The 27,052-nt window shown below is 36.6% G+C and overlaps 1 protein-coding gene and 2 long non-coding RNA genes across 3 annotated transcripts in view; 2 read left to right on the top strand and 1 right to left on the bottom strand.

Annotated features, from left to right (window-relative positions):
• On the top strand, positions 1-25,736 carry LOC123866986. The gene is made up of 3 exons (XR_006796299.1): positions 1-6,845; positions 15,136-15,142; positions 25,725-25,736. It is a non-coding gene; the product is annotated as an uncharacterized LOC123866986 (long non-coding RNA).
• LOC123866988 lies at positions 6,880-7,926 on the top strand. The gene is made up of 2 exons (XR_006796301.1): positions 6,880-7,741; positions 7,816-7,926. It is a non-coding gene; the product is annotated as an uncharacterized LOC123866988 (long non-coding RNA).
• Positions 8,544-27,052, bottom strand: part of LOC123866964 (elongation of very long chain fatty acids protein 6) — a 54,658-nt gene continuing 36,149 nt past the window's right edge. The window contains exons 3-4 of the mRNA XM_045908774.1: positions 9,729-9,950; positions 8,544-9,120 (exon numbers count right to left, since the gene is read on the bottom strand). Coding sequence (XP_045764730.1) covers positions 8,745-9,120; positions 9,729-9,950 — 598 coding nt within the window. The 3' untranslated portion in view covers positions 8,544-8,744. The remainder of the gene's footprint in view (positions 9,121-9,728; positions 9,951-27,052) is intronic.

Below are 27,052 nucleotides of genomic sequence, written 5' to 3' on the forward strand. Positions count from 1 at the left end.
GACAAAGTCAATAGACTTTTGCAAATTCTGTTGACTTTTGAGCGCGTTTTTTATCTTCGAAGGGCCCATCCATATACATCGATGTTATAAATCATATACAATTTTAGTTTGTTACAAAATATAATATGTACCTTTCGATTATTATTGGGCCAATATGTATTGTGTAGAAAAGGTATACGTACTTATACAATATATGAACGCCTATAGTAAAGGCATTTTGAATGGGCCACTTTTGACAGACATTGAAATGTCCACTGTACTTTAGGAGTTAAAAAAAAATCAATGTATAACTGCAATGTCCAAGTGAACATGTCAAAAACGAATGACTATGCCCCACTAAATGAATGAACTTATTCCATACCCATGTGATGATATTAATGTTAAAACTATTTTTTTTTTTACAATTATTTGTACTTTGAAGCCAATTTCGCTTCAAATTTTAGTTTATAATCCTGTAGTTTGTGTAGTTTTCTAAAAAAGCGCTCATTAAATTACAAATTCGAATTCTAGTATTAATTAATCCGGAAATAGTAGAAAAAATCTATAAAGAACATTATTTAGAAGAGAGGAAAAATTAAACTAATTCTGTACTACTTCAGAATTTCTATTTAACTAGTCCAAATTGACCTGAACATTATCAATATACATTTGCACACCCTTTTACATCTTAAAAAGATTTTAAAAGACATTTGATCGATTACTACCAATTACAAAATTCAGTTTGCGTTCAAAGAAAAATTGTACATTTCTTTCAAATATGGCTTATTTTGAACTTGTATTTTGCATATATCCTGCTTATTTATCTTAAACATAAAACATTTGATATTTACCTACCTATTCGAGTCGAAAATTGGAATATTTCTCACAAGTAAGGTCGATTGACATAAAATATCGAATCTTATCTTAGTCATCAACACTTTTCGATTTCAAAAAATTATATTTTAGTTTTGTCAGCTTTATCGATACATCGATTTCAAATAGAAAATCGAGTCAAGTCAGCAAAATTTTATCATTTGTGTGTCAAAGTTTTTATTGTTATATATTTTAAAACAATTCAATTTGTCATATAAAAATCGACTAATACGCGTTTAGTCAATATCAAAAGTTTTTATTCAATAATTTTTTCTGCGTGTTCTTGAAAATTTTAGCACTATGTAAATGTAGTTACTGAAACAATTTGATACATTTTTATCACATACAAAAAGTAAGCAGGTTGTTACATAACTTCCTGTTACAAATTATCGCAGAATCATCAATGGGCATTGCAATTGAAAAATCGTATTGTCGGTTTCGAAAAAAAAAACTAAAGTTTAGTGCACCTCGTTCTTTCCACTGAAATAGGAAAACATGCAGTCCGACAAGGCTCTTTTGGCGCGTGGACAAAATCAGAACTAAAGCCATTATCTAGAGAATTGCACTTTTTGATAGTTCGCTGTTTCGGCATAAAGCGACAACTGCGCCCTCACTCAAATGCCAAAAGAGCCTTGTCCGACTGTAAAGCATTTTAGTTTATTAAATAAGAGCCATTTCGCTTTGTCTTATTCAAAGTTATAATTACAAGTAGAGTGCACAATTTAATTTTGTTTAAGTTTGCTTGTATTCGTATCCAGTTGAATACTTGTACGACTCAGCCATTCTGCCCTTTTCTAACTTAAATGGCAAGAAAGAGATGCACTCTACATTTATTTGGCTTTTGCCGAATCGCGACTATTAACAACTAAGTTGGCTTAACAAAGTTTATGGGATTTAAACACGAGTTAAAGGGACTTATTCAATATAAATACGCTAATCTTTGTACATTATGCCACTAGGGCGTTAATTTAAGCGAAACTTCACGAGCCATGTGTAGGAATACTCCACTTATGTCTCTATTACTGCCCTTCTTTACATTATTTACAATGGTGCCTACTCAGTTGTACACAAATCTCTTAACTATACTGATACATCCATAAATAGTGCTATCTTTTTCACATTGTCTCCTGTTAAAAAGGACATCACTACATTTACTGTAGTGATGTCCTTGGAACACTTTGGACATCCTTGTAGTGATGGCTTGGAAACGGTTTTGAAAAAGTGTCTGACAAGGTTCATGAAACCGTTATAACTCCGTTTATTAATTAACCTGTTTGTTTTAACGGTTTTCTCAATAATCGGTAAAAATAACTGTAACCGAAACCTAAGCTGCTGTTATTTCTGGTTCGAGGTTAATGATCGAAACCGATTTGGAAAATTAAACGGTTTCCGAAGCCTGCCTGTAGGTCTATCGCCACAGGTTGACAACTTCAGTGTGAAAGATTGCAACCGATTGGCTAACCGTAGCTCACTATTGGCAAAAAGGCACTCAGGAAGAATACCACAAATTCAGCCAATCAAAATCTGTTAAGCACAACGTTGTGTTAAGAGGAGTGTTAATAGACTAATAGGTATAGTTTAGAGATGTGCACAACCAAATAAGAACAAAATATAAGCCAGTTACTATTTCTTCTTATATTTCCAAACAAGGCTATGTACATATGAGCCCATTTACAAAGATCATTATGAAACAAAAAACTTAGTTTTTTTTAAAGTTTGCAACTATTCAACTTATTTTAAAAAGTTGAATACCAAATATTCTTTTTCGTTTAAAAAAACAGAAATATGAGAGCCAATTATTTCACTTAATACAATCCTTTAGTTTTCAAGGATGTTGGCAAACTTCTACAACGTTATTTTAGCACTTTATAAAGGACACTATAATAATATGCAGTACTTTATAAAGGACATTGGCCATATAAAACGTAATTATAATGTTGTCATAAAGTCTTATTAAAAGGGTTCCTTTCGTTAAACCCGCACCCTAGAAGGGCTGTAACAACACTTAACTAGGCAAGCGGTATTTCAATACACGAACAAGCTATATTAAGTATAACAGTAGAATCGCTTAACTACCTGAAACTATCTAACCTAATCTATAAAATAGACCTTGTGCGCTTGTTTGACAAGCGATTCAAAGTTAATTACAACTATCTTAGTCTAAGACCCATCTCCAGTGAATCCTCAATGACTATTGTCGATCCATTTTAATAGGCCACTTTTGACAGTAATTGTCAATTTTTTAAATTGGTTTTACGGTTCTGGGTTCTAGCTCTTTTGAGCCTTAATTGTTAAAATTGTATATTATGATATAGTATCGTCAGACTTAACTTTGAATTGCAGTTTGGTTAATAAAAAAAATATCTGTTAAAAGTTTTGTGAATTATCAGAAGTGATCTATTAAAATGGCTCCGCTGTAATGATGTACCCAATTTTGATGCCACTAAGTTTAGGCTGCCACACGTTTGGTATGATCGGATATTTTTTGTCCTTTTTATGGGACATTGGCACACCATGAATCTCGATGATATAATGTATTTTATGTACTTTGTAATATTATAGTGACACTTTTTTTTTATTGAAAATAATGACACTGTTATTTTGTTCGCTATTTTAATAAATTCGCTAAAACTTTCGAAATAAATGACACGTATGGCAGCATCGGTGACAGGTCCCTTGGCCTTGAATTCCAAAAAAATCGTTTTCTAAAATTTAAGCGCTCCTCAAAATTTAGCTGTCGGATTTTTTCCAAAAATCTTCAAAATCTTCAAAAAACCGTCACTTAAAACTTGAGGAGCTCTTAAATACTAAGGGTCAAAGCATATTGTGGTAGAACTGAAGCGACGCGAATTATCAAGCAACACTACAGTGTAGGTATCTAAAAATTATGGCCCAACGGCTAAGTTGCCCCCAGAATTTTGCAAGCCTGCACGCATAGCCGCGGGTATATATGTACGTTAATGTGCACGCCTACTTGCGCATATTCTCCACCCTTTGTAACAACATTAAGTAGCGAAGTTAAACTTCAAATTACTTTGGAACATTCTATTGGAACAGTCGCGTTCGCATCGCTTTGACTCCGCCAATGTGCTTTGCGCCTAAGTGTCTTTTCAGAATTCAATTTGAACGATGAGAAGTGGGTCCAGTCTAGCTAGAGAAAAGCTTGTGGTTACTCGCTTCTTAACAAGCGCGAAATGTATGGACATGACAAAAAGTGTCCTTTGCCCACGACAAGGCATTCCGAATCAAAGTTTATTTGAATAAAAAATGTTTCTGTTTTTATTTCTATTTCAAGTTTTTATATATCACTACTTAACTGTCGCGATTAAGAATCGCGTTCAAGATACGAGCGACTGTATCGCTACAAAAAGTCGCCGCGGACGATATCCTTTCCACAACCCATCCCCACAGCTACACCGGCCACACTTTGATTGGAGACCATAAACTATAAACTGTACTTACAGCTCGTACTAACTACCCTTTACAAATAAATTACATTACAAATCACTATTCTCTTTAAGTAATAAATACGATAACAAAGGAGTTTCGCTTCTACACTGAGTCACAGAATAAGAGCTAACAGAGGGTCCGATCAGTATAACTCGCGATGACATACACACTCACACACGACACACAAGTGCATGCAACAGCGAGGTGAGCCTCAACGCAGATCAACGGACGAATGCATTTTGGATCAAAAATGGTTTTGAGGTGTAGGTAGTCCATTTGCATCAAGCTGAGGTGTGTCTAAGCAACACCCACCTTATGTAGCGGCTATATTAAGGTTAACGTCAATGCCCAACAACGCCATAATTATCGCGCTAATCAACGCGCCACACTTAAACGGTTACGTGTACGTTGATACAACGCAATACGCAACGATACGCAAACACCGCCGGCTGAACTGAATACTACATACACGTGTATGTGTGAGTGAGCTTGTTATTTTGCGTCGTATTAAGTTGACCTTCTGTAACCTCTCTGTTCTGTGACTGCATACTCTATGCTACATGGACTTATACAGAGAAATATTGTAAGAGTGTTGCTGTCTCTACATTACCTGATAATACCCGTAACTGTATTACATATTAGAAATATTTGTGAAATGATTGTGAATAAGTATATAGTAGTGACATGTCTAATCTTTGAACATTATCTGTGACTGTGAATATCTTCAGAAAAATTCCACCCTAGTAAACTATTTATTGACAATTTTACTATTGATCATCATTGAGCTCCGGGTACTCTAAGCGGGTACATCCAACCCATTAAGTTTATCATGAATCTTTTATTTTGCATTAGAATCTACTTTATCAATTGGACGTAGCTACGCAAAAGGCTCAACCCACACAGTATTAGTTTTAGACATTGAACTTTAAAGTTTGAACTAAAACTCCGTGGGTTGGATCCTTTCTGCGTAACGTCCAATTAGGTAGTTAAGTAGGTTAATTTCTAGATATTTAAATCTTCTATTTCTATTTCTACATATTTGCCTGATTAAGTAGCGAGGAAATAGATTTGAGATATTATAAAACTAATTTCTCTGTATAATCCATGCCCATAGAATCAACGTAGAAACTCGACGCTAAGGGCGTTTCCACACTTTACATGATCCAATACCGGGTAGTAAAATGTGGAAACGCTGTAAGGGCGGATCGTCACTTAGCGCAATCAACGTAAGCCAATGGACAGACCAGCGGAAGGGACCTAGCATGGAATGTTACGAGTGACGACCACCCCTTAAGCCAGCGGGCACCGATGTTAACAATTTCCGATTTTTTAAACTACCCTCCGTTTCCAACTGACCTAAACTGTTTTTGTAATTCGTAACGAAAACAAAATGAGTAGAAAAAACCACGGTCGTTATTAATTTAAGTATTAGTAATGCCCGTAACTGTAAAAAATAAAAATGAAATCATAAAAAAACTTTAAAAAAAACTTGACTTAAAAATCTTGTTGATATCATTTTGCGTATTTTGTTGATATCATTATATCTTAGAATTAGATATTTATCTGAGAATTTGTATACGTGAAAATATTTAACATGCCTACATGTCTTTTTTAGATCTAATTTTTTTTTTTACCACGTTGCAATTACATTTTTAGGCTTGCGCACACGAGCCACAAGCCACAGGAGGTATATTCTATAAGCCAGGAACTAGAGAATATTTCCTACATTTTGTACAGAGTTACTGAATATGAGTTTAGGCGTGTAGCCCGTCTGCGCTGAGCTAGATAAAGGACTTTATCATTTCCCGTATTTTACTTATAATATGGTAGGTAACCAGATTCAATGGCAGGAAATTTGCATTGAAATGTTAATGGACAATTATTATAGTACTAAAAACTTAATCTCAAAACATACATAATTGATGTCAATAGTATAATAACTGGGTAATATAAATAAATTATAATCAAATGACTGCAACGTTGTTGTATGAAAACATAGATTATTTGTTACTTAAGAGCAAAAGTCATGACTTCGATTAAGTCAGGTGTTTTCCACGAGAAGCCATGGCATTGTTGCATAAGCGACTAATGGTGCAGGCCACGGCTTTTAAGGCCGTTAGCGGAATATGATAAGCTACATAGCTAGTCGCATCGCTTAAGAGTGCTCTCCACTGAGTGCAGTAGGTATGTGAGAGTATGCCAGAGTGAAATGTGAGATGTTTTGGCAAACGCCTGGTAATCAATATTTTTAAACAGACTGAACTGAAAAATATTTAAAATGATTACTAAGTAATTAAAGAGTATGTATTTTACGAATTAAATTATTTACGAAGAAAAATACCGACAACGCTTGACGTTGTTAGTTTTGCAGTATTTTTTCGTTTCTTATTATAGTTTATTTGCGCAAGAAATTGCCTCATTCGGTGTAAAATAGAGATGTTTCAAGGATCATAACTTTGATAACGAATCATGCTGTTTGTAGTCCGGTATAGACGCTGAAGAGATAAATCAATCTGGCTTAGTTTTAGAACTAGAATAATATAGTTAAGTTAATAATATAGTTAGTTAATAATATAGTATAAGTTAGAATTATTATCAACTTAATACGTCTGTATGGAGAAGCGTGTGTTAGCCTTAAAACTCGTGGCCCCGCGTGTAGATTAGCCATTGGCGTCAACACAGTTTAAAAAATCCTAGCATTCTGATTATGATCACGTGATGTTCTAATGATTATTGTTATTAATAACATAATAATTATCACATATCACGTTAAACACATTATTAATTTGATAATTATTAATTAATCATCATGACTGTTTGATTTCTGTTTCTGATTACTTGACTGATTGCAAAGTAAGAGCTTTTACTTATTAGAGGCTGTATCTAAATGCAATTTAGATCAAAATATAAACTTTAAGCTATAACAGCTTAGAATAACTTTTATAATAAAATTGTGATCGAACGAATTCTGTGCAGCTAACTACAATAATTTAGGAAAATCACTATGAGGATTCTAAGAGTTTTTGAAAAAAAACTACCGTTTTATCAACTAGGTCACGGAACTCTACCTTATGCGTTTTTTTGTACGCTTATTTTACTTTTTTTACGCTTGGTCGATAATGTAATTGTATGTTCGCGAACACAGAATTTAGAATATATACAGAAATGGTAAACGTGCGTCAGCTAATCGCCGCGACTAGTAAAGCAACATTTTAAAAATGTTAGTAAATAAGCAATACTCTCAGAATGAGAATGGTTTAGGGCATAGTCTTAGCCTATATGCAGATTTTTTTACGATTTTTTAATGTCGTTAAAGTGATTTTAATCGTTTAAAACGCACCTCAAAAGTTATGTGCGTTTTAAACATTTTTGCTCAGACTTTCACCACTTTTTATAATTGCGTCGCGAATTTACGTTACTTTTGATGATAGAGAGATACGTGATAAGATAAGATAAGATAATTTATTTGCCAGAAAGTTGGTACAAGTAAGATGGTAATTTATAATTAGAGAGTGGTATCAAATTATGAGTGATTCGGCGAAGTGAGCAACACCGCGTCCCGTATACCAACCAAAGTTAGATACCATTTCTAATACCGTATTTAGAATTCTGTGGTCGCAAGTAGAAAACTAATCGGCCTATGTCACGCACGGTAGACTCCTGCGCACATGATTCGCTAAAAATCAGCAACACCACGTCCGTATATTAACCAACGTTAAATACCATTTCTAATACTATATTTAGAATTCTGTGGTCGCAAGTAAAAAAACTAATCGGCCAATGTCACGCACGGTACACTCCTGCGCACGTGGTTAGACACGCACGCACTATTGATCTAATTAAGACATGTATTATTACTTTTTTGTATGTAATTATCAATTAACAGTCTATTAATTACTGTTTCATTCAGCTTAGACCTATTCAATCACAGGACAAGTGTAAATTAAAAATTTATAACACCCCCGACAAGTGAAGGTTACAGTAACTAGAAAATAGCTGATAACTTTCAAACGGCTGAACCGATTTTCTTGGATTATAGCTAAGAACACTCTCGATCAAGCCACCAATGTTTCGGAGCCGTCGTTATTTCAATCATAAAACCGTATAATAATTTTTAATAAAACCTACGTATAAAAAAATTATATTTAAGTATATTAATTATAAATTTTTCATAATATACCTATTCTGGTTGCCTGGCAGCGATCGCTTCAAAGCGATAAGGCCGCCAAATTGTACTACTATTATTGTAGTGTAATGTTTTACTTAGTGTTTTTTTATGATGGTGTACAATAAAGCATATTTCAATTCAACTTCTACGTAAACGTTTTTTGAACCAGTTTTTAAGCGTAAGTTTTCGGGGCGTTTTCTTAAATCGGAAAATTGTTTCAACCGGCGTCCGCGCATAACGCTGTACAAATACTAATCATATCACAACATACCGACTAGTGCACCACACCGTTTCTCTGTCTCAAGTTACCGTTAACGTTATTAAACTCCATCTTCTTCGACGTCGAAATGTCCGGGAGGGGTTCCGATTTATCTTTCCTCTCTTTCTTTCCCGAGGGGGAGAGGTACGCTTTGTAGAAGAACTGCGCGAAGAGAATGAGGTATGAGAAATACATGGCCATGGACAGCTTGATGTTGATCTGGCTGATGCCGCAAGTATGCGGCGGCGCGGTTGTCATGTAGTTGTGAGCCCAGATGTTGACCGCGAAGCCGACGATCATCTGCGTGAGCTGCAGCACTGTGATGGTCATCGCGAACATCTTTGGTGGGTACTTCCCCATACTGACCAGCGCGTAGTAGGTGTACATTACACTGGAATAGAAAAAAGATCGTTTCAATTTGAGGCTTTGATGGTTTAAGAAAACCTTATTAACTTAAATTGCAACTCGAAACTGTAGACAGGTTCATAATATAATCCTTGGAAAACATGTACCAGTTAGATCAATATTCAAATTTAACTTCTCTAGGCGGGGGTGAAGCGTTTGGGAAGCTCGAGATGATTTCTCACCCAAAATTCCTGAAGGCGTGTGTCTTCTCAGATCAAATTATATACTTTTATATTGATTAATGTAGTCTCACCTGTGAATAGTTCATGACGACAAAGTACAAACTGCACCAGGATGTGAACTCAGGAAGTGAGAACCAGGTGTGTAGTAGTATGGTCACGTAGTTGTACCAGTGTAATAAGACAATTGACAACTTGAGTAGGTCGTGTAGTAAGCTGAATAGCTATTGCGCGGAAGTACTATCCTAGTCCCTCCTTTCACCAAAGGTGGCCTGGTGGAGATTACTCAGCAATAAGGCCGCCTTTGCATACAATTGTTTTTAGTTTATAGTTTCTTGATTTGTCTTGGTTTTTTTCTTGTTTTGTGTGCAATAAAGTTTTCTGTACATATGAATAAATGCTTTTTTGTTCTCACCTGTGAACACAATAGTTCATGACGACGAACCAGCGCGCCGAAGACGTGAACTCAGTGAATGAGAACCAGGTGTACAGAAGTACGGTGATGTGGTGGTACCAGTGCAGGAAGATGAGCGGCTTCTTGCGCAGGACTATGAACACCGTGTCGCCCAGTTCAGGCAACTTCGACAGGACGAACATCCACGTCCAGAAGCCGGACACTTTGTCGTGCTCGATGAAACTGGAAAGAGAAAAAATATATTTTAAATCCAACCACTAACAACCAAAAAGTGTATAATAATATCTTTATTTATTCAAGCAACAAAGGCCCACAATATTATGTTAGTAAACATCCGAAGGAATCCAGAGCGAATAGAATAGAATAGATTTTTATTCAAATAAACTTTTACAAGTGCTTTTGAATCGTCAAATAATTTACCACTGGTTCGGAATGCCGTTCCTACCGAGAAGAGGTCATCAGGTAATATCCGTCCATGCTTGAATAGCTGACTCATTAATACTCCCACTAATACTAGATATGGATCGTGAATCGTGATAGACACCTTATCGGTGTCTGTTACGTTTTGATGATTTCTTATCTGGATCGCTTTTAAGTGATCCAGATAATCAATCCATGGCAAAGTTTCGACAGTTTTTGTTGGATACTTTTTGCAATACTAGTTCACTTTGACACAGAAGAACTCTGCAGCTTGCAAGTATTTAATTTCGAGGGCATATCCGTAGGCAAAAGCCAGTGTAAATAGAAACACGTGTTAAACTAACTGGAGGCGTACTCTTAAGTATAAATCAAAAGAGTCGTTTTGTGCAACACACAATAATACTTAGAAAGCATAATAATAGTACTGCAGCAATAGACGGAGCATTCACAAAGGCTTTCTACATTTAGAGCATTGTTGAGAGCGGAACTTGAGGCGAACTTTCAAAAATGTTGCACTGTGAACAATTTACATAATTTGTATTTGTTACAGTTTTCAGAACAGTACCCACACGGTATTTTCAAAATACTTTATAGACTAAGTGCCAGCGCGTGCCATACCTCCGTTACTTTATGAAAGGTGATCGTCCCAGGGGACGCAGAGAAACTTTCAGCTTTTGTAAAATAACGAGGGTCTGACACGCGCTGGCTCTCTCTCGATTATACAGTAGTATAATTCATTCTATGATATTCTACTACTATATAGATAGTATTATAGATAGTAGTATTTCTACGAAAAATTAACAACCAAAGTAGCGTTTTATGGCTCCAATAGAGGGACGGCCTTAAGGTGCATGCGACTGGTCTGCCCGCGAAATTCAAATTTAATTTGGTTTTTCGCAATTTGTAAATTAATACCACAAAGCAGGCTTATGGCATTCTAATTCCGACAATGACAGTATCATCTTCACAGAATTACTTAAAAATCTTTACTTGAAAGTGTTCAGTTCAAGATATTAGTCAAAAAATAATGAGTTTGACATGACTCACCCACAAATTAGTCGATACTATAACTAATTTCTTAAACTGGACCCTTTCAAGTAAAGATTTTTATATAAACCTGTGAGGATGATACTGCCATTGGCGCAAGTGCCATAAGCCTACTTTGTCGTATTAATTTACAAATTGCGAAAAACCAAATCAAAGAATTTCGCGGACAGACACGTCTCATGCACCTTAGCTGAAATTTTTTATAATTTAATAAATCGTATGGACTTGGAGTATGGATGTGTGTGTGTGATAGGTCTGACTCCGAATACATAGAACGTGAGGTGTGTTCGGGGCGAACAAGTTATAGGTAATAGAGTAGCAGATTTCCTAGTCAGTAAGTGTAATTATATAATAATTAAAGATATATCGTTCCGTATAAGGGCACGACGGAAATTCTTGCACTATTTTTCCCCAGCTTTGGTTAGCTATGTCTAACAGGTCCTGCACGGCTGTATCGTGTCAGTCGGTTAGTACTAGCAGACCGCCGCACTTCCCGGCTGAGTTTAGTGTGGGCTCTTCTCAGACCTAGGCCAGGCCGATTTGAACCCACTTAGCGTTAATTTTAAGTTTACGTTATTAATTATCACTACTAATCATCTTACAAATAAAACAATTCTGACCATAAAAAAGAGACAACAATACTTTGAATAAATGATATGACTTTTGGAATCCGGCAAAAAAAATTGCGGTTTTTTGTTAAGATATTCTCAATAGCAGCCTGGAGTTTTGTATTAATTTATTGATAAACTAGCGGGAAGTGAGTGGATGAGGAAGGCGGAGGATCGTGTGTGGTGGCGCGCTCTTGGGAAGGCTTCTGTCCAGCAGTTGACGCAGGTTTCTGCCCGCGACTTCGTCTGCAAGGACTACACCAAACCCCTATTGTATCCCCTTAGGGGTTGAATTTTTTTCTCTAGGGGGTACATTTTTTGCGGATGTCTACGTAATAATATCTATCTGCATGCCAAACGACCCGATCCGTCTAGTAGTTTGAGCTGTGCGTAGATAGATCAGTCGGTCAGTCAGTCAGGTCACTGACATTGAGGAGGTTGGCGCATTTTCAGCAATTGGGAAGTCACCGACTTCCTAACTCCAGACTAGTACTGTGAATTTTACAGAAAAATTCAATACCAAACTGTTTAAGGCATGACCCGGAAATCGAATCCAGGCCCTCGTCCTCCGAACTCGAACATCCTAACCACTACACCAACGAAGCAGTTACGAGAATAGTAAATAAATAATTAATAACTAACATACCATAACTGGTTACGTCATTTATTTATGATGTGGTTATGTATGTTACCTTTATCTTGACTTTACTATTTACATGGATGCATAGAAGTGGCCATGTAATTACTGCGTATCAACTAAAGCAACATAGGTACATAATGATATAAAAATTTATTTATCAAATAGGTACAATTTTTTTTAAGAATATCAAGTATTTTTATACCCGACATAATTCAACGGGTTGCAAAAGCTTAAGTGGCCATGGGCAGGGCACATAGCGAAACCCCGGTGGGCATTGGGGTCCCAACGTCTGAATAAATGTTACTTGAATCTTTAAAGTGCCCACGCACTCGAACTGTATCAGATGTTAGCTTTAATAAGCGGGTCCAACGGCGAGGCATAGAATAACCAAAGGCAAAATTTTCACTCCAATGTAGGGTCCTCTCCCATCCAGTTACCGAATTGAGTCAACGTCGCTCACTCAGCGCAATCGACTGATATGCGCTATTTACTACAATTCTATTGAGGTTAATGCACTGCATCGCATGTCTAATACTATGGGGTCACAAGCCTTTGGCATTTCAGCACTGCGTTATTTTGAATTTATTAGTTTAAATTACCGAGCACCTATCGACCCCTGTCGTCTAATTAAGGTAAATACCACACAGCTTTGCATTTTTCTGGTAGCTGCTCTAGATTCCGGGGGTTGTTTTGGACCTTTTTGACATTTAGCAACTCGATCTCCAAATAAATTGAATATTTGAAAAGAGCAACTGCCGAGTTTCTTGCTGGTTCTTCTGGCGGAAGCGTATTCCAATTTCCGAACCAGCGGCAGATTCAGCTGATGATTCAAAATCATCTTTTAAAAGTTTATTTTAATTTAAAAAAATATTTCTGGGCGGACTGACAACAAAGGCTTATTAATAGGGTCCCGTTGGAACCCTTCGGATACGGAACTCTAAAAGTGAAGTGGTGATACTAAAAAAATACCCGGCTGAGTTTGTTGTGGGCTCTTCTCAGACCTGGGCGCGTTTAGAACCCTCGTAGCTTTAGTTTTAAGTTTAGTAATCAATAATCACCACTATAATAGCATGTTACAAATCTAACAATTCTGACCCTCGAAAGGTGTACAATAGTATAGTAGTACATAGTACTTTCGACTAAATGATTTTGAGTTTTGAGTTTTAAAAATTATTATCGAATCGAACAAGTACAATTTTGCGCGAAAAGTGATATTACGTCAACTAAACCCCGTCCGACTGACTGACAGACTAAAAAGAGGTTAGAAAGTGGTGTTGCATAAGCGCGTAGCGAAGCGTCAGCGGACGCCATGGCGCGTGAGATGCGATAATTAACCTACTGATGGTACCTAGCGTACCGGTCGAAAGCATAACAAGTGCTTTTGCCATAAAAGTACAAATACCTGTCTATAATCCGCGGTTAACTGCTTGTAATCTTCGTGTTCATAAAAATTTTAGGCGCGTTTTGAACTGATGCTAAACACATGCTTTATCTACACTCAATATAATACTTTATAATCATCATGCTAATTATTAATATAATACTAATATAATACATGCTTAATATAATACTTTATAATCATCATACTAATTATAAATGCGAAGTGTTTGTTTGTTGGTTTGTCCTTCAATCAAACCACGACGGAGCAACGAGTCGGCGTGATTTTTTGCGTGGACATAGTTAAGGACCTAGAAAGTGGCCATAGGCTACATTTTATACCGGAAAATCAAAGAGTTCCCGACGGGATTTTAAAAACCTAAATCCACGCGGACGAAGTCGCGGGCAACGGCTAGTTAGGTATGAAGAGTTAATTAATTAGTATAGGATAATCGTGTTTAACGTGTGTGTGTGTGCGTGCGTGCGTGCGTGCGTGCGTGCGTGCGTGTGTGTGTGTGTGTGTGTGTGTGAGTGTATAAAAATAATTAATCGTGGTGAATAATAATATGTCAAAGGAGCCTCATTAACCGACTTCAAAAAAAGGAGGAGGTTCTCAATTCGTCGGAATCTTTTTTTTTTATAACATGTTATTCATACGAATCCGAATCTATTCGACTTTGACCGTGACCCTCTCTCCATAGTCTATCTATACATTTTGCCGACGTTTAAGTAAATAGAATTCAATCGATACCGTCTCAATATCCCGAATTCAGTTCGTACCCGTATACAGGTAGCTGGAATACACAGGGGATTGGGGAAAGTAGGGAAAGCCGTATTTACTCGATCACACGGATTACGTAAACGTTGGTAATGGAGCTCGACGTAAAAAAGAGAATTAAGCACTCGTAGATTGGATTACGTAGACTGCCGAAGTTTTAAATAAGTAAACTGTTGGGCTATTCTACTAAAATAATGTAATTTAGTGTTTAAACTGTCGTGAGTGATTTCCATTTTAAAATTTTGTAAGACACCTCAATCGGATAGGTGAGATGAACACCCTACCTTAGCACCGAAGTTTGACAACTGCACATTAAAATTAATCGTAATCACTTTTCGCAGGGTGATATTCTATTGCCTAGAATGCACAATCCATTTTCCCGGGTTAAAAGCAGTCATGTCACTCTCTAGGTCTTTAACTGAACCCATGCAACAAATCACGTCGATCCGTTGCTCCCTTGCGACGTAATTAAAGGAGTAACCAATAAACCACAAACAAAGACACTTTCGCATTTATAGCATAGGTAGTAATTGGTAGTTATGTAGTGATAACTAGGTGATGATGGCCGAAACTTCGTCCACATGGATTTGGTTTTGAAAATCCCGGTGAAAAGTAGCCTAAGCCTCTCTCCAAGTCTTTAACTACGTCGGTCCGTTGCAACGTGATTGAAGGACAAACCAATAGACCATCTTTCACGTGTAAAGTGGGTAGTGATGGAATGCAGACCATTATTCTGTTTGTTTGAAGTTGCGTAACTAGTTTTGCAAATGTCTCTATTTCTATACCCTATACTTAATGCCTTTCAGCACTAATACGTCAATTAGAGCGTACTGAGCGCATTCATAGAGATTTAGTTGAAGCATATTAAATTGCAGTACGAAAACTGGCGGTCTTTGATGACTCGAGAAGTTGAAAACTACAGAATTTAAAAAGAGTTCCAAATAGGCGATCTTTATATAAGCAGGTACATAAAAAATATATAGATACGTACTCTTCTTAATGAGCCAAACAATGATACCCCCCATACTAGTGTAAGAAAAAGGAGCCTGCTGAAAAATAAAATTAAATTAAATTTCTAACTCAATATCTTCAATATTTGGTTTTGGGTCAATGTTCTACACCAAATACCAAAATGTCAGATTCGTAACTCATTTGGTTTATGAGCTAGAGACCTATGAAGCGCGGACAGACAGACAGACATTGACAGGGCTCTGTTTTTATCCTTTGGGTGCGGATCCCTAAAAAGAACATTAGCCTTTGCAGCATTAATATGTTTTACGACCGCTCTAGGCCGTCTATTACTAATCGATTGTTCTGACTGGACTTTGTTTAAAAGAGGGGTCTCTCCGTCACTCGCTCCATACAAACGTAGTTCGTCTCTCATTGGAATACTAACCAATCATACTCAATGGAATTTTGTAGAAACGTTCCGGGAACTATCTATGCCTGTGGTTTTCCAGATTTCCGTTAAAATATTCGGTTTCGGTCTTAAAAATTCCCATAGAAATCTTTGAGCCCCTGTAATTTTAAAACTACATATTTTTAGAAATATCTAAAACACCACAGGCACAGATATTAGTTTCTAGATATGTCTGCAAAATTTCATGGACTTTGGTTGCCTAATATTCAAATGAAATTGTAACTACGATTGTATGGAGTAAGTCCTGTTAATATGTTTTACGACAGCTCTAGCCGCCTATACTAATCGATTGTTCTGAATGGACTTTGTTTAAACCAAACATAAACTGTAAAAACAATTGAAGAGCTAACACAACAAAAGGTAAACTTTTAGTGCCTAGACCTAGAATCATCAGAACCGGGCGTACAAATATTTGATTAGCACTACAATCTACACAAGCGTAGTTACGAGTACATGAGATTTATTTACGTGAAGTGGGCTCTACACTCGCGGCGCGAACGGCCACGAAAGCCCGCGACAGCTGAGAATCACGAGTGTAGATGTTGTCCACGCATTCGCGTTCGCGCTTCGCGGCTTTCCCCGATCAGTGTCGGTTTTTGGTCCGCGACAAAGGGTTTGCGGCGCGCGAACGTGAACGCATCTTCAACGTCACGAACAAGACTGAAGATTTGCGAATGTGGATGGAAACAGTTCACGCGTGGATCGCGGCATACATTAACGGCGTGAAATAACGGCGCGACTTCACGTGCGAGTGTAGAGCCGGCTTAAGGCTAGCGGAATTATTTATGCCTAACCTAGACCTACAAAGGCGGAACTCTGACAAAAGAAAACCGACAATGTTATACTACAACTAGATGATGCCCGCGACTCCGTCCGCGTGGATTTAGGTTTTTTAAAAATTCCGTGGGAACTGTTTTATTTTCCGGGATAAAAAGTAGCCTATGTCCTCCCCCGGGATCCCCGATCCCCTGGGAAGGGATTTGGTATCGCACCTCTAACTTTTTGGAGTTAGGTATATTACCTTTAAATATCACTACTTGCATGGTGAAGGAAAACATCGTGAGCTGCATGCCTCCATATGCAGTTCTCCATAATGTTCTCAAAGGTGTGTGAAGTCTGCTTTTCCGCACTTGGCAAGCGAGGTGGACCTGTACCCAGTAGTGAGCCAGCGCGGGCGATGGTTTGATGATGGATTGAATCTATCACTAGATATTTTTCGGTCTAGCTTTACCAGTTTGATCCGGTTAGTACCTATTATAAAACTCGCTAACCGGTTTACGTAGATCTACGATAATGAGTTATACAGCGTTCGTTTAATAGGTATACATATAATAAACTTAATTATTAAATCTTAATATTATTATCGGTCAAATGGCATTGACGTATTATACAATCGCAATGATTATGCTTTGGTCATTGACATTGGCAGCATAATTTAAAGTGATGGATAGGTTTTATTATCTCATCATTATTTTATTGAGCGTCGATTTATAGAAAGGCATTTACGCATCGCGTACTTTACCTATATTATATATAACTTCAAAAGTTTATTTTTATTCCAAGAGAAAGGAACTGACATTTGACCTTTAAAAAATTGTACCCCACATCTATGATTCACTTTTGCTGCACGTACGGTTTGCCAAAAAGAATATTGCTCAGTCTATTTAATTTATGTAAGTTCGGATGGTTCTTAGAGTTTTTATCTTATCGCTGCTAACATAAAATATTGTAGTGTAAATAAATGTATTTATTGTAGTGCTTGAAACCTGCCCGACAAACGAATAAAAGGAACAGTGAAATGTTGTTAAATAATTTCGACAACCTCCTTCCTACCTTCGGTAAGTGCGTTGTAAACGGAAGCCATATTATTTAGCAAAGTTAGCCCGCTTCCATCTTAGGCTGCACCATCACTTATCATCAGATGACATCGCAGTCAAGAGCTATGTAACTTGTAACATAATAAAATTTAAAAACAAACGGTCAAGCGTGAGTCGGTCAGGCACATGAAGGGTTCTTCAAGAAACTTGTCATCGGAGACGCTAGCCGCAGTTGGCTCTTAAACAGATAGATAGCTACCTATCTATGGTTGATTCTTTGACCTATTTTCCTAGCAGCCGAGCCGCGTGTAGGAGCTATTACGTAATTTGATGCGCTCAGAAAATGGTAGGTAGGTAAATAGGTACCTGTTTTTCTTAGGGTCTAAGCTGACTGTGATCAAGTCAGAAATGAGGAGTTCCGTAGTAGAACAAAAGAAACCGACATAGCTTAAGGGGTTGCTAAGCTGAAGTCGCAATTTGTGAGGCAAATATAGGGTTGCCACCTGCCATTGATTTATGGATTACCATAGCATCAAAAATACGGGTTTTGAAATTTTTTACGGGGACATGTTTTACGTAGATACTTATAGATTTTTTAAAATAATTATTGTTTTAAGAAACAGCTTCTAGCTCTTCATTTGAAACAAATATATAAAAATCTTTGCATGTTAATTTCACAGTACCTATCAATACTGAGCCTACCTAAACCAGATGATAAAAATATTATCACCATCTAGGTATGCATAGTGAGTGTTACAAATTACAATTAACACACATTAAACTGTACAAATGGATAAGTTTCATGATGTTGTCAATATCATACATTTAACGCAATGGAATTAAAATATAGATCGACACATAGGTCTTTGAGTAATAAATCAGTGAAAAAAATTCACTCTTTACTATCAGTTCTGTCGTACGGGCTATAGCCCGTACGACATCGTGTTATAACACGATGTAATTTTATTTTCATTTGCATATCGGAAGTTATTTTGAAATTTTTATTATGCATTTGTTGTCATAGTGCCAATAGAAATACACAATCTAAGAAAATTTCAACTCTCTACCTACATATTACGGATTCATGAATCATGAGACACAGCCTTGACACAGCCTGTTGACAGACAGACGGACGGACACTGGGGGCTTAGTAATATGGTTCCGTTGGTCCCTTCAGGTACGGAACCCTAAATAGAAATACCTGCCAAATTTCATGATTCTAGGTCAACGGGAAGTACCCTATAGGTTTCTTGACAGACACGACGGACAGACGGACAGACAAACAACAAAATGATCCTATAAGGGTTCCGTTTTTCCTTTTGAGGTACGGAACCCTAAAAAATTACAAAAACTAAAATAGGTACAAAATATCAGCTTAGTATAAAATAGAGTTTAGCTCAATCAGCTCTTATCACCTCGAGACTAGAGTTCTTGACCCTCGCAGAAGAGCGGGGTGATAGCCTGATGGTTAAGACGTTGGCCTTCCAATCAGAAGGTCGGGGGCACAGAAATCCAATAGTCTTTAATATCTATGGTCGGGGGTCAATCCTGGGCGTGCGCCTCTAACTTTTCGGAGTTATGTGCCTTTTAAACAATTAAATTAACGGTGAACGAAAACGTCGTGAGGGAACCTGCATGGCTATTAATTGTCCATAATGTTCTCAAAGGTGTGTGAAGTATGCTAATCCGTACTGGGCAAGCATGGCGGATTATAGCCTAAACCCTTCTCATTCTGAGAGGAGAGTTGTGCTCAGTAGTGAGCCATCGATGGGTTGATCATCACTGCCCATATTATAAATGCGAAAGTGTGTTTGTTTGTTGGTTTGTCCTTCAATCTCTTCGCAACGGAGCGACAGATTGACGTGATTTTTGAATAGGTATAGTCAAAGACCTGCCCGGCTAGCATGGGCAGTAGATAAAAATTATATCCCCGATTATATCCACTGATTTCTATGACATTAGTGGATATAATCGGGGGATATAATTTTTATCTACTGCCCATGCTAGCCGGGCTGGAGAATAACATAGGCTACTTTTTATCCCAGAAAATGAAAGAGTTCCCATGGCATTTTTAAAAACCTAAATCCACGCGGATATGTAGTCGTATTTTCGAGCTAGTGGTATTTTTCGAGCACCTCAGGCATATTATCATTATGGAATTTCCAAAAAAAAAACTCTTGACGGGATTTTTAAAGCCTAAATCGACGCGAACGAAATCGCGGGCATTAGCTAGTAATGTATAAAATGGAGTTTTGCACAGTCAGCTCTTAGCACCTCGAGTCTCGATTCTTGACCCTCGCGGAGGCAAAAAGTGGAGCGAAGAACACTCATACTTATCTTTTGATTCAAGTTTCAAGTTATGGCGTCGACTGTCGAGTGGAAAGATTGCTTATTTAGCGATATTAAGAATCTCTGATATTTTATCCCCAAGCCAATAATGTTTAACAAAGTTTGTGAAGTCTCTTCATTCTTCAACTTGATATAACTTATATCTACTTTTTTAGGGTTCCGTACGCGGCAGAAGCCAATCCTATTACTGAACCTTTGCTGTCCGTCTGTCTGTCAGTGGGTTGTATCTCATAAACCGTAAAAGGTAGAGATTAGGGAGTTGAAATTTACAGTGTGAGACGCCACTATAAAATCATGTAAAAGGTAGAGATTAGGGAGTTGAAATTTACAGTGTGAGATGCCACTATAAAATCATCAAATAATAAAAACCAAAATGGCGAATTGAAAAAAAAGTACTAACGTAGTGTTATCTTGTACAATGGAACTTATGCAGCATAATGGCAGTAAAACAATAGTTCCAACAAGCTGGCATGAGGATAGAGGTACATAGAAGGAGGCCATACTGAACTCCTCAGTGGCTAACAGTAAGTCCATCAGGTTCGTTTGACCTGTCTCAGTGATATTATGAGTATAAGAGTCTTTCCAACTTTTAATCCTACTCATAAAAACTTGTTTTTTAGTTATCTTAAACTATAATTTATTATATTATTCAAGATCCGGTTATGTGACGTCCATTACTGACGATCGTGAAAGCTGGTATAATATATCTATGGGTAATTCTTACTCATTAAGTATCTATTATTTGATGATGACATAATAGAAGACGGCAAAGAACAAAAATATTTTTTGAATGAGTTTTTTACACATAAGCCTCATCATATCATATTAGGTATATTTTACATTGGGTGTTAAAATTTAAATTTATACAAGTGTAAATTAAAAATTTATAACACCCCCGACAAGTGAAGGTTAACTAGAAAAGAGCTGATAACTTTCAAACGGCTGAACCGATTTTCTTGGATTATAGCTAGAACCAAGCTAGAACACTCTCGATCAAGCCACCTTTCAAACACAAAAAACTAAATTAAAATCGGTTCATTCGTTAAGGAGCTGCGATGCCACAGACAGATACACACGTCAAACTTATAACACCCCTCTTTTTGGGTCGGGGGTTAAAAAGAGGTTTAAAGTGAGGTGTCATAATCTAGTTTTTTGTGGCATTACCGGATATATTATTAAGCAACAAGTGTAAATTAAAAATTTTCAACACCCCCGACAAATCATTTTCAAATAAATAATTATGTATATCTAGGCAACGTCCATCTTGACAGCTTGACATTTGTCAATTGACACTTGAATATTATGAACCTAAGGGTTATCTAACCTTCTTTTCTACAAGAAAACTAGAAAATAACTTTTAAACGGCTGAACCAATTTTTTTGGATTATAGCTAAGAACACTCTCGATCAAGCCACCTTCCAAACAAAAAAAAGTAAATTAAAATCGGTTCATTCGTTTAGGCGCTACGATGCCACAGACAGATACACAGATACACAGATACACACGTCAAACTTATAACACCCCTCTTTTTGGGTCGGGGGTTAAAAATTAAATAGATTTAAAGATAGCATTCAGTGCATACAATTGTTTTTAAATTGCACAATTTTTACATTACCAAATATAATTGAAAATAGTACATACCAAATATTAAAGATAGCATTCAGTGCACAAAATTATTTTTTAAATTGTACAATTTTTAATTACCAAATGTGTAAGAAGTATAGAGGAGTAACTAAGAATTTGTAAACATTTTTTTTAAAATCATGTGAATACCTACATAGCTGTTATGAATTATTATAATTAATAATAAAGAGTTGAAGAATGCAATATGAAGAATACTTCTAGCAATTAACCGTAGTCACAGTAATTTGAAGTTGCTTTTGTAATTCTACGGCACTAGCGTACTCTAAAGTCTAAACTAAAAGATATTTAGCCCTCGGTATAGGTATTATGATCTAGTCTTTATAATTACATATTACTTTTACAAATATTCTGGAACACACATCACCAAAGCTACTAAAAGGACTGGATAATGAAAGCATATTTTCGTACTAATCCCATTATTATCGAGATAATGAACGCGTTGTGAATACCGTTGTACGTTGCTACATCTAGGTACATTTAACGGGAAACGCCGTTGAACATCGCGTTGTGGGCCGTTAATGTGGCCGGGACAGAAGAGGAGACCCGTTTTTAGTAGTGGACCGTATGGGTTGAAATAATGATGACAATGGAATCTATTTTTACAAGTGGCATGCAAGTCATGCAATTAATATTAATAATAAGTGGAAGGTAAGTACCTACTAATACGGATCAAGAGGTTAATTGCAACAAAGTACGCCGTTTATATTTCAAGACAGGCTTGCGTTTGATACAATCATGCTTGATGGAAAGCAATGAAGTCTTGGTTGAAGCGTGCTTGCCTAGAAGATGCCTCACTCTTGTCTTGAAGGTCAAATATTCATTGAAAGCATTAATAAAAATTGCTTTGACTGGATAAGTCGATTTTGCCAAACAATTGCACATTACGTCAAAAGTTAAAGTATTTTAAAAAAAATTACATCTGAAAAGCATTTTAAAAAAACAGTGAAATGCGAGACTTACTCGCGCACGAAAGATTCCGTACGGTCGTGTAAGAAACATTTTATTTTTTTGCTATGCAACCACAAATTAACAGTTTTCAGGTTTTTCTTTAGTTGTGCTACCTGCCTTTCATGATTCTAGGTCATACAGACAGACAGACAACGCCGTGATCCTATTTATCCCCCCATTTTTTCAGAAGATACAGAATCTTAAAAAGTAGTAAAACGATTCTTTCTTGGAACAAAAAAGTTTTTATGAGCGCACTTACCTAATTCAGTTAATTTGCTCAGAAATAAGATATCAGCTAATAATAAAGCTAGGGAGGTCACCCATTCCACACACTTTCTTATCTTGTGATACGACCGACAAAGTAAAAAGCTCTTAGAAGTTCGAATCTCTTAGATCATTGTATACATAAAAGCTCTTACCTTGTGTCATCCTCTTAAGCTTTAGCAAAGACCGATCAAGAGCAAAAACCCAGCATCGATAAATAAACCGGCCAAGTGGAAATCGGAGTCGCGCGCCGAGGGTTCCGTACCTTGGAACCAAAATATTGCAACCTTGGGAGAGTACATAAACGGTAGGTAGGTATAATTATTTGGTTTCTTAAATTAATTTCAAATGTTCGTTTGTAATCGCAAAAAATGTTTTGTATGTGATATAGGTAACTTTGTAGCTATAAATTAACGATTTTCGGATATTTACGTTTATTCTTACTGTAAGACATCGCGTCTTACAGTTTCATGATTCTAGGTCACCGAGAAGTACCCTGTATTTATTTATGAATGTCAAAATATGAGACATAATAATAATGGCCGTATTTTTTCATTGCGTTAACTTAAATTTTTGACAGCTTCTCAAGACCGTTGACCTAAGTATTTGATAAAATTTTTAACTTGATACCCGAGGACGCGATCCTGAGAAAAGCGATCTTGACTGTCAGACAGACAGACATACAACGAAGTGATCATATAAGAAGTTTTTCCTTTTGAGGTACTGAACCATAAAAATAAGTATGTACTTATAAGTAGTGGGATTCAACCACAAAACAATGTGGTCACGCATTGAAAATAAACTATTTAATTATGTAATTAAATGACGTACGCTTTAGTTATAAATTAAACATAATCAGAAAAACCGTTAAGAATTTTGGCCTCTGACGTAAATCCAACACTGAGGTTTTTGGACTTATCATAACCTGCTCAAAAAAAGTAAAAACCAATTTATTTTAATATACAAAAACGTCACTCTCACAATAGGTTTTACTTTTTAACCCCCGATCCAAAAAGAGGGGTGTTATAAGTTTAACGTGTGTATCTGTGTATCTGTCTGTGGCATCGTAGCTCCTAAACTAATGAACTGATTTTAATTTAGTTTTTTTTTGTTTGAAAGGTGGCTTGATCGAGAGTGTTCTTAGCTATAATCCAAGAAAATCGGTTCAGCCGTTTGAAAGTTATCAGCTCTTTTCTAGTTACTGTAACCTTCACATGTCGGGGGTGTTATAAATTTTTTAATTTACACTTGTTAGATAACTGAAATAGTTTAGGGCAGCTTGTATATTCCTAAAATCAGAATTGTTTTTTTTTTTTCATTACCAGTTAGCCTTTCCGTCTCCCTGGCGCAGTGATAAGCGCTGTGGCAAGGCTGTTCTAAATGTCTGGTCTGGTCTGGTGGGCGGCTTCGGCCGTGGCTAGTTATCTAGCCATATAATATATAGCTATCGACAAGCAATTTAGCGTTCCGGTACCACCGAAACCTCAAACCGTGTACGAACCGTGTGTAAGGGTTTCATAAAAACTGCCATACCCCTTCCAGGTTAGACCGCTGCCATCTTAGACTGCATCATCACTTACCACTAGGTGAGATTGCAGTCAAGGGCTAGCTTGTATCTGATTTTTTTTTAAATGCAGTGGTAGGTACATGCGGAACTCAAGAAACGTATGCTGTATATTGATATGTCTATCAGCATTTTTTCCTTTTACGTACTGAGTAGCTATATTCGACCAACAAAATGGTTCCATGTGATTATTTCACCATAAAAAAAAAGACAATGCGAATTAAATCACCACGTAGTTATTTATCGTATCTCATAAAAACAAACATGGGCATACATCAATCGAACCACTTGGCAATATTTGGAAATTTCCCATTAGAAACCTGTCAAGTTCGAGTCGGACACGCACACGAAGGGTTCCGTACCATTGCACAAGAAATAACACTTTTTAGGGTTCCGTACTTCAAAAGGAAAAACGGAACCCTTACAGGATCACTTTGTTGTCTGTCGGTCTGTCTGTCAAGAAACCTATAGGGTACTCCCGTTGACCTAGAATCATGAAAGGCACATTATAGCACACAGGAATAATTTTTTTTGTGACGTAACAACAAATTCACGTTTTTGGACTTTTACCTTTACTTATGCTATAAGACATTGCTACCTGCCTTTCATGATTCTAGGTCAACGGGAAGCACCCTATAGGTATTGATTCCCTTGACGTGTCTTGACAGACACGACAGATAGACGACAAAGTAAATTCTATAAGGGTTCCTTTTTTCTCTGAAGATACGGAACCCTAAGAACGGCGGACGGTGACCATCGGCAATTTGGTTTCAGCATGCGGATATGATACCACAGGCTTGTTTACCGGCTTTTGGCGGTTTGGGCTCGAAACGTATAATTTTAACGGTATAAACTCCAAGTTCACGAAAACACGGCCAAGGGCGAGTCCAATCTCCAACATATGGTTCTTTATCATATCAATTTCTTGATAATAATCAAAGACAATATTACTAAGGCTTTTCTTTTCTGTAGGTTACTAAAATAAATCATAAATCATAAACTCTATGGCCTTTAAGTTACTGACATAAATATAATCTGATGAACACAAAAAAAATACAGATATTGAAAAAATTAAAAGTAGACCCGGGTAGATCTAGGACTAAGCCTAGGCCAAAAATAGAGTTAGAACTATAATAGAAATACCATGCTTTGATTAGGTTTATTGTACTACTTAATTTGTCTTATTTCCCCTTTTCTACAATTTCGTAAGGATATCACGAAATCCCGGATGATAATTTCCTCTCTTCCCTGCGATATATTATATTACTTACTATATGGTTCCTCGTCGATAATGACTCCATAGTGTAGAACATTTCAATTTTTTTTCATTATTAAGTTACGGAACCATAAAAAATTTACATAATCATTTTCTATAGAGGTCATTACTCATTGCCGAACTTGGAAAGATCTGAATGAAAAAACCGGTCAAGTGCCAGTTGGACTCGCACACGAAAGGTTCCGTACTTTCGTACAAGATATAACACAATGGACTTTTTAATTTTTAAATTTGCACGCGCGGCCATTTTGATTTCTTTTTTGTTATTTGTTGTTATAGCGGCAATAGGAATACTGTGAAAATTTATTGAATTGTGATGTACCTATTACGGACAGCGGAGGCTTAGTAATAGTACGGGTAACCTAAAAACTCATATCAACATAATTTTGTTTCGGAGTTCGCCTGTTCATATGGCCTATTGTTACTTGTCAGAAGTTTTACAGACATGATTATTTTAATTTTATTATTACTTGACTCATAGACTGTTATAAAAATAAAACATAACCAATTTGCTCTCTGACTGTTTATACAAAATTTTAATTGCAAAAATTTTGTTTTTTTGTTGTATTTAATCAACGTTATTATAATTACAAGTCATGGAAAAACACGTTTTTATTCCATTACGTCTTTAATAAAATACAAAAATACATAAGTAAGATAAGCGAAAATGCCTCTAAAAACTTCCTTTGATCTCGAATCTCTTTGAGATAAAAAATATCGACCGACCCATCTACCTACGAGTATATACCATCGAGATCGATCCAACAAGAACCTTGATTGTTCATGAAATATGGTAGAAACCTTGTCAATTATGGGAGTACTTAACTAACCCTTTACATCTTTAAAAACAGTTAATCAAATATAATGGATATTTTAAAAACAGTCTACGTAGTTCGGCAAAGCAGAAAGTGTCTTTCAAAACTTTCTAGGTAAGTATCTATTACTTTTAGATAAAAATTGTGGATCGGCCCTTCTACTCCGGGTGACTCGCTAACTCATCACTAAACGAAAGCTATCAAACTCACTTGACATTGGTTGGTTCTACATTGCTTCTTCACTGAGCGATATAAAAATAATGTCTTGGAAAAACCTTCAATGGATTAAAAATAAATGTCAAACTAGTTTTGTGGCCCTTATTCACCACCGAGTTAGCGAATCACCCTTCAATCTAG

Source organism: Maniola jurtina, chromosome 7 (assembly GCF_905333055.1).
Source record: "Maniola jurtina chromosome 7, ilManJurt1.1, whole genome shotgun sequence".
NCBI lineage: Eukaryota > Metazoa > Arthropoda > Insecta > Lepidoptera > Nymphalidae > Maniola > Maniola jurtina.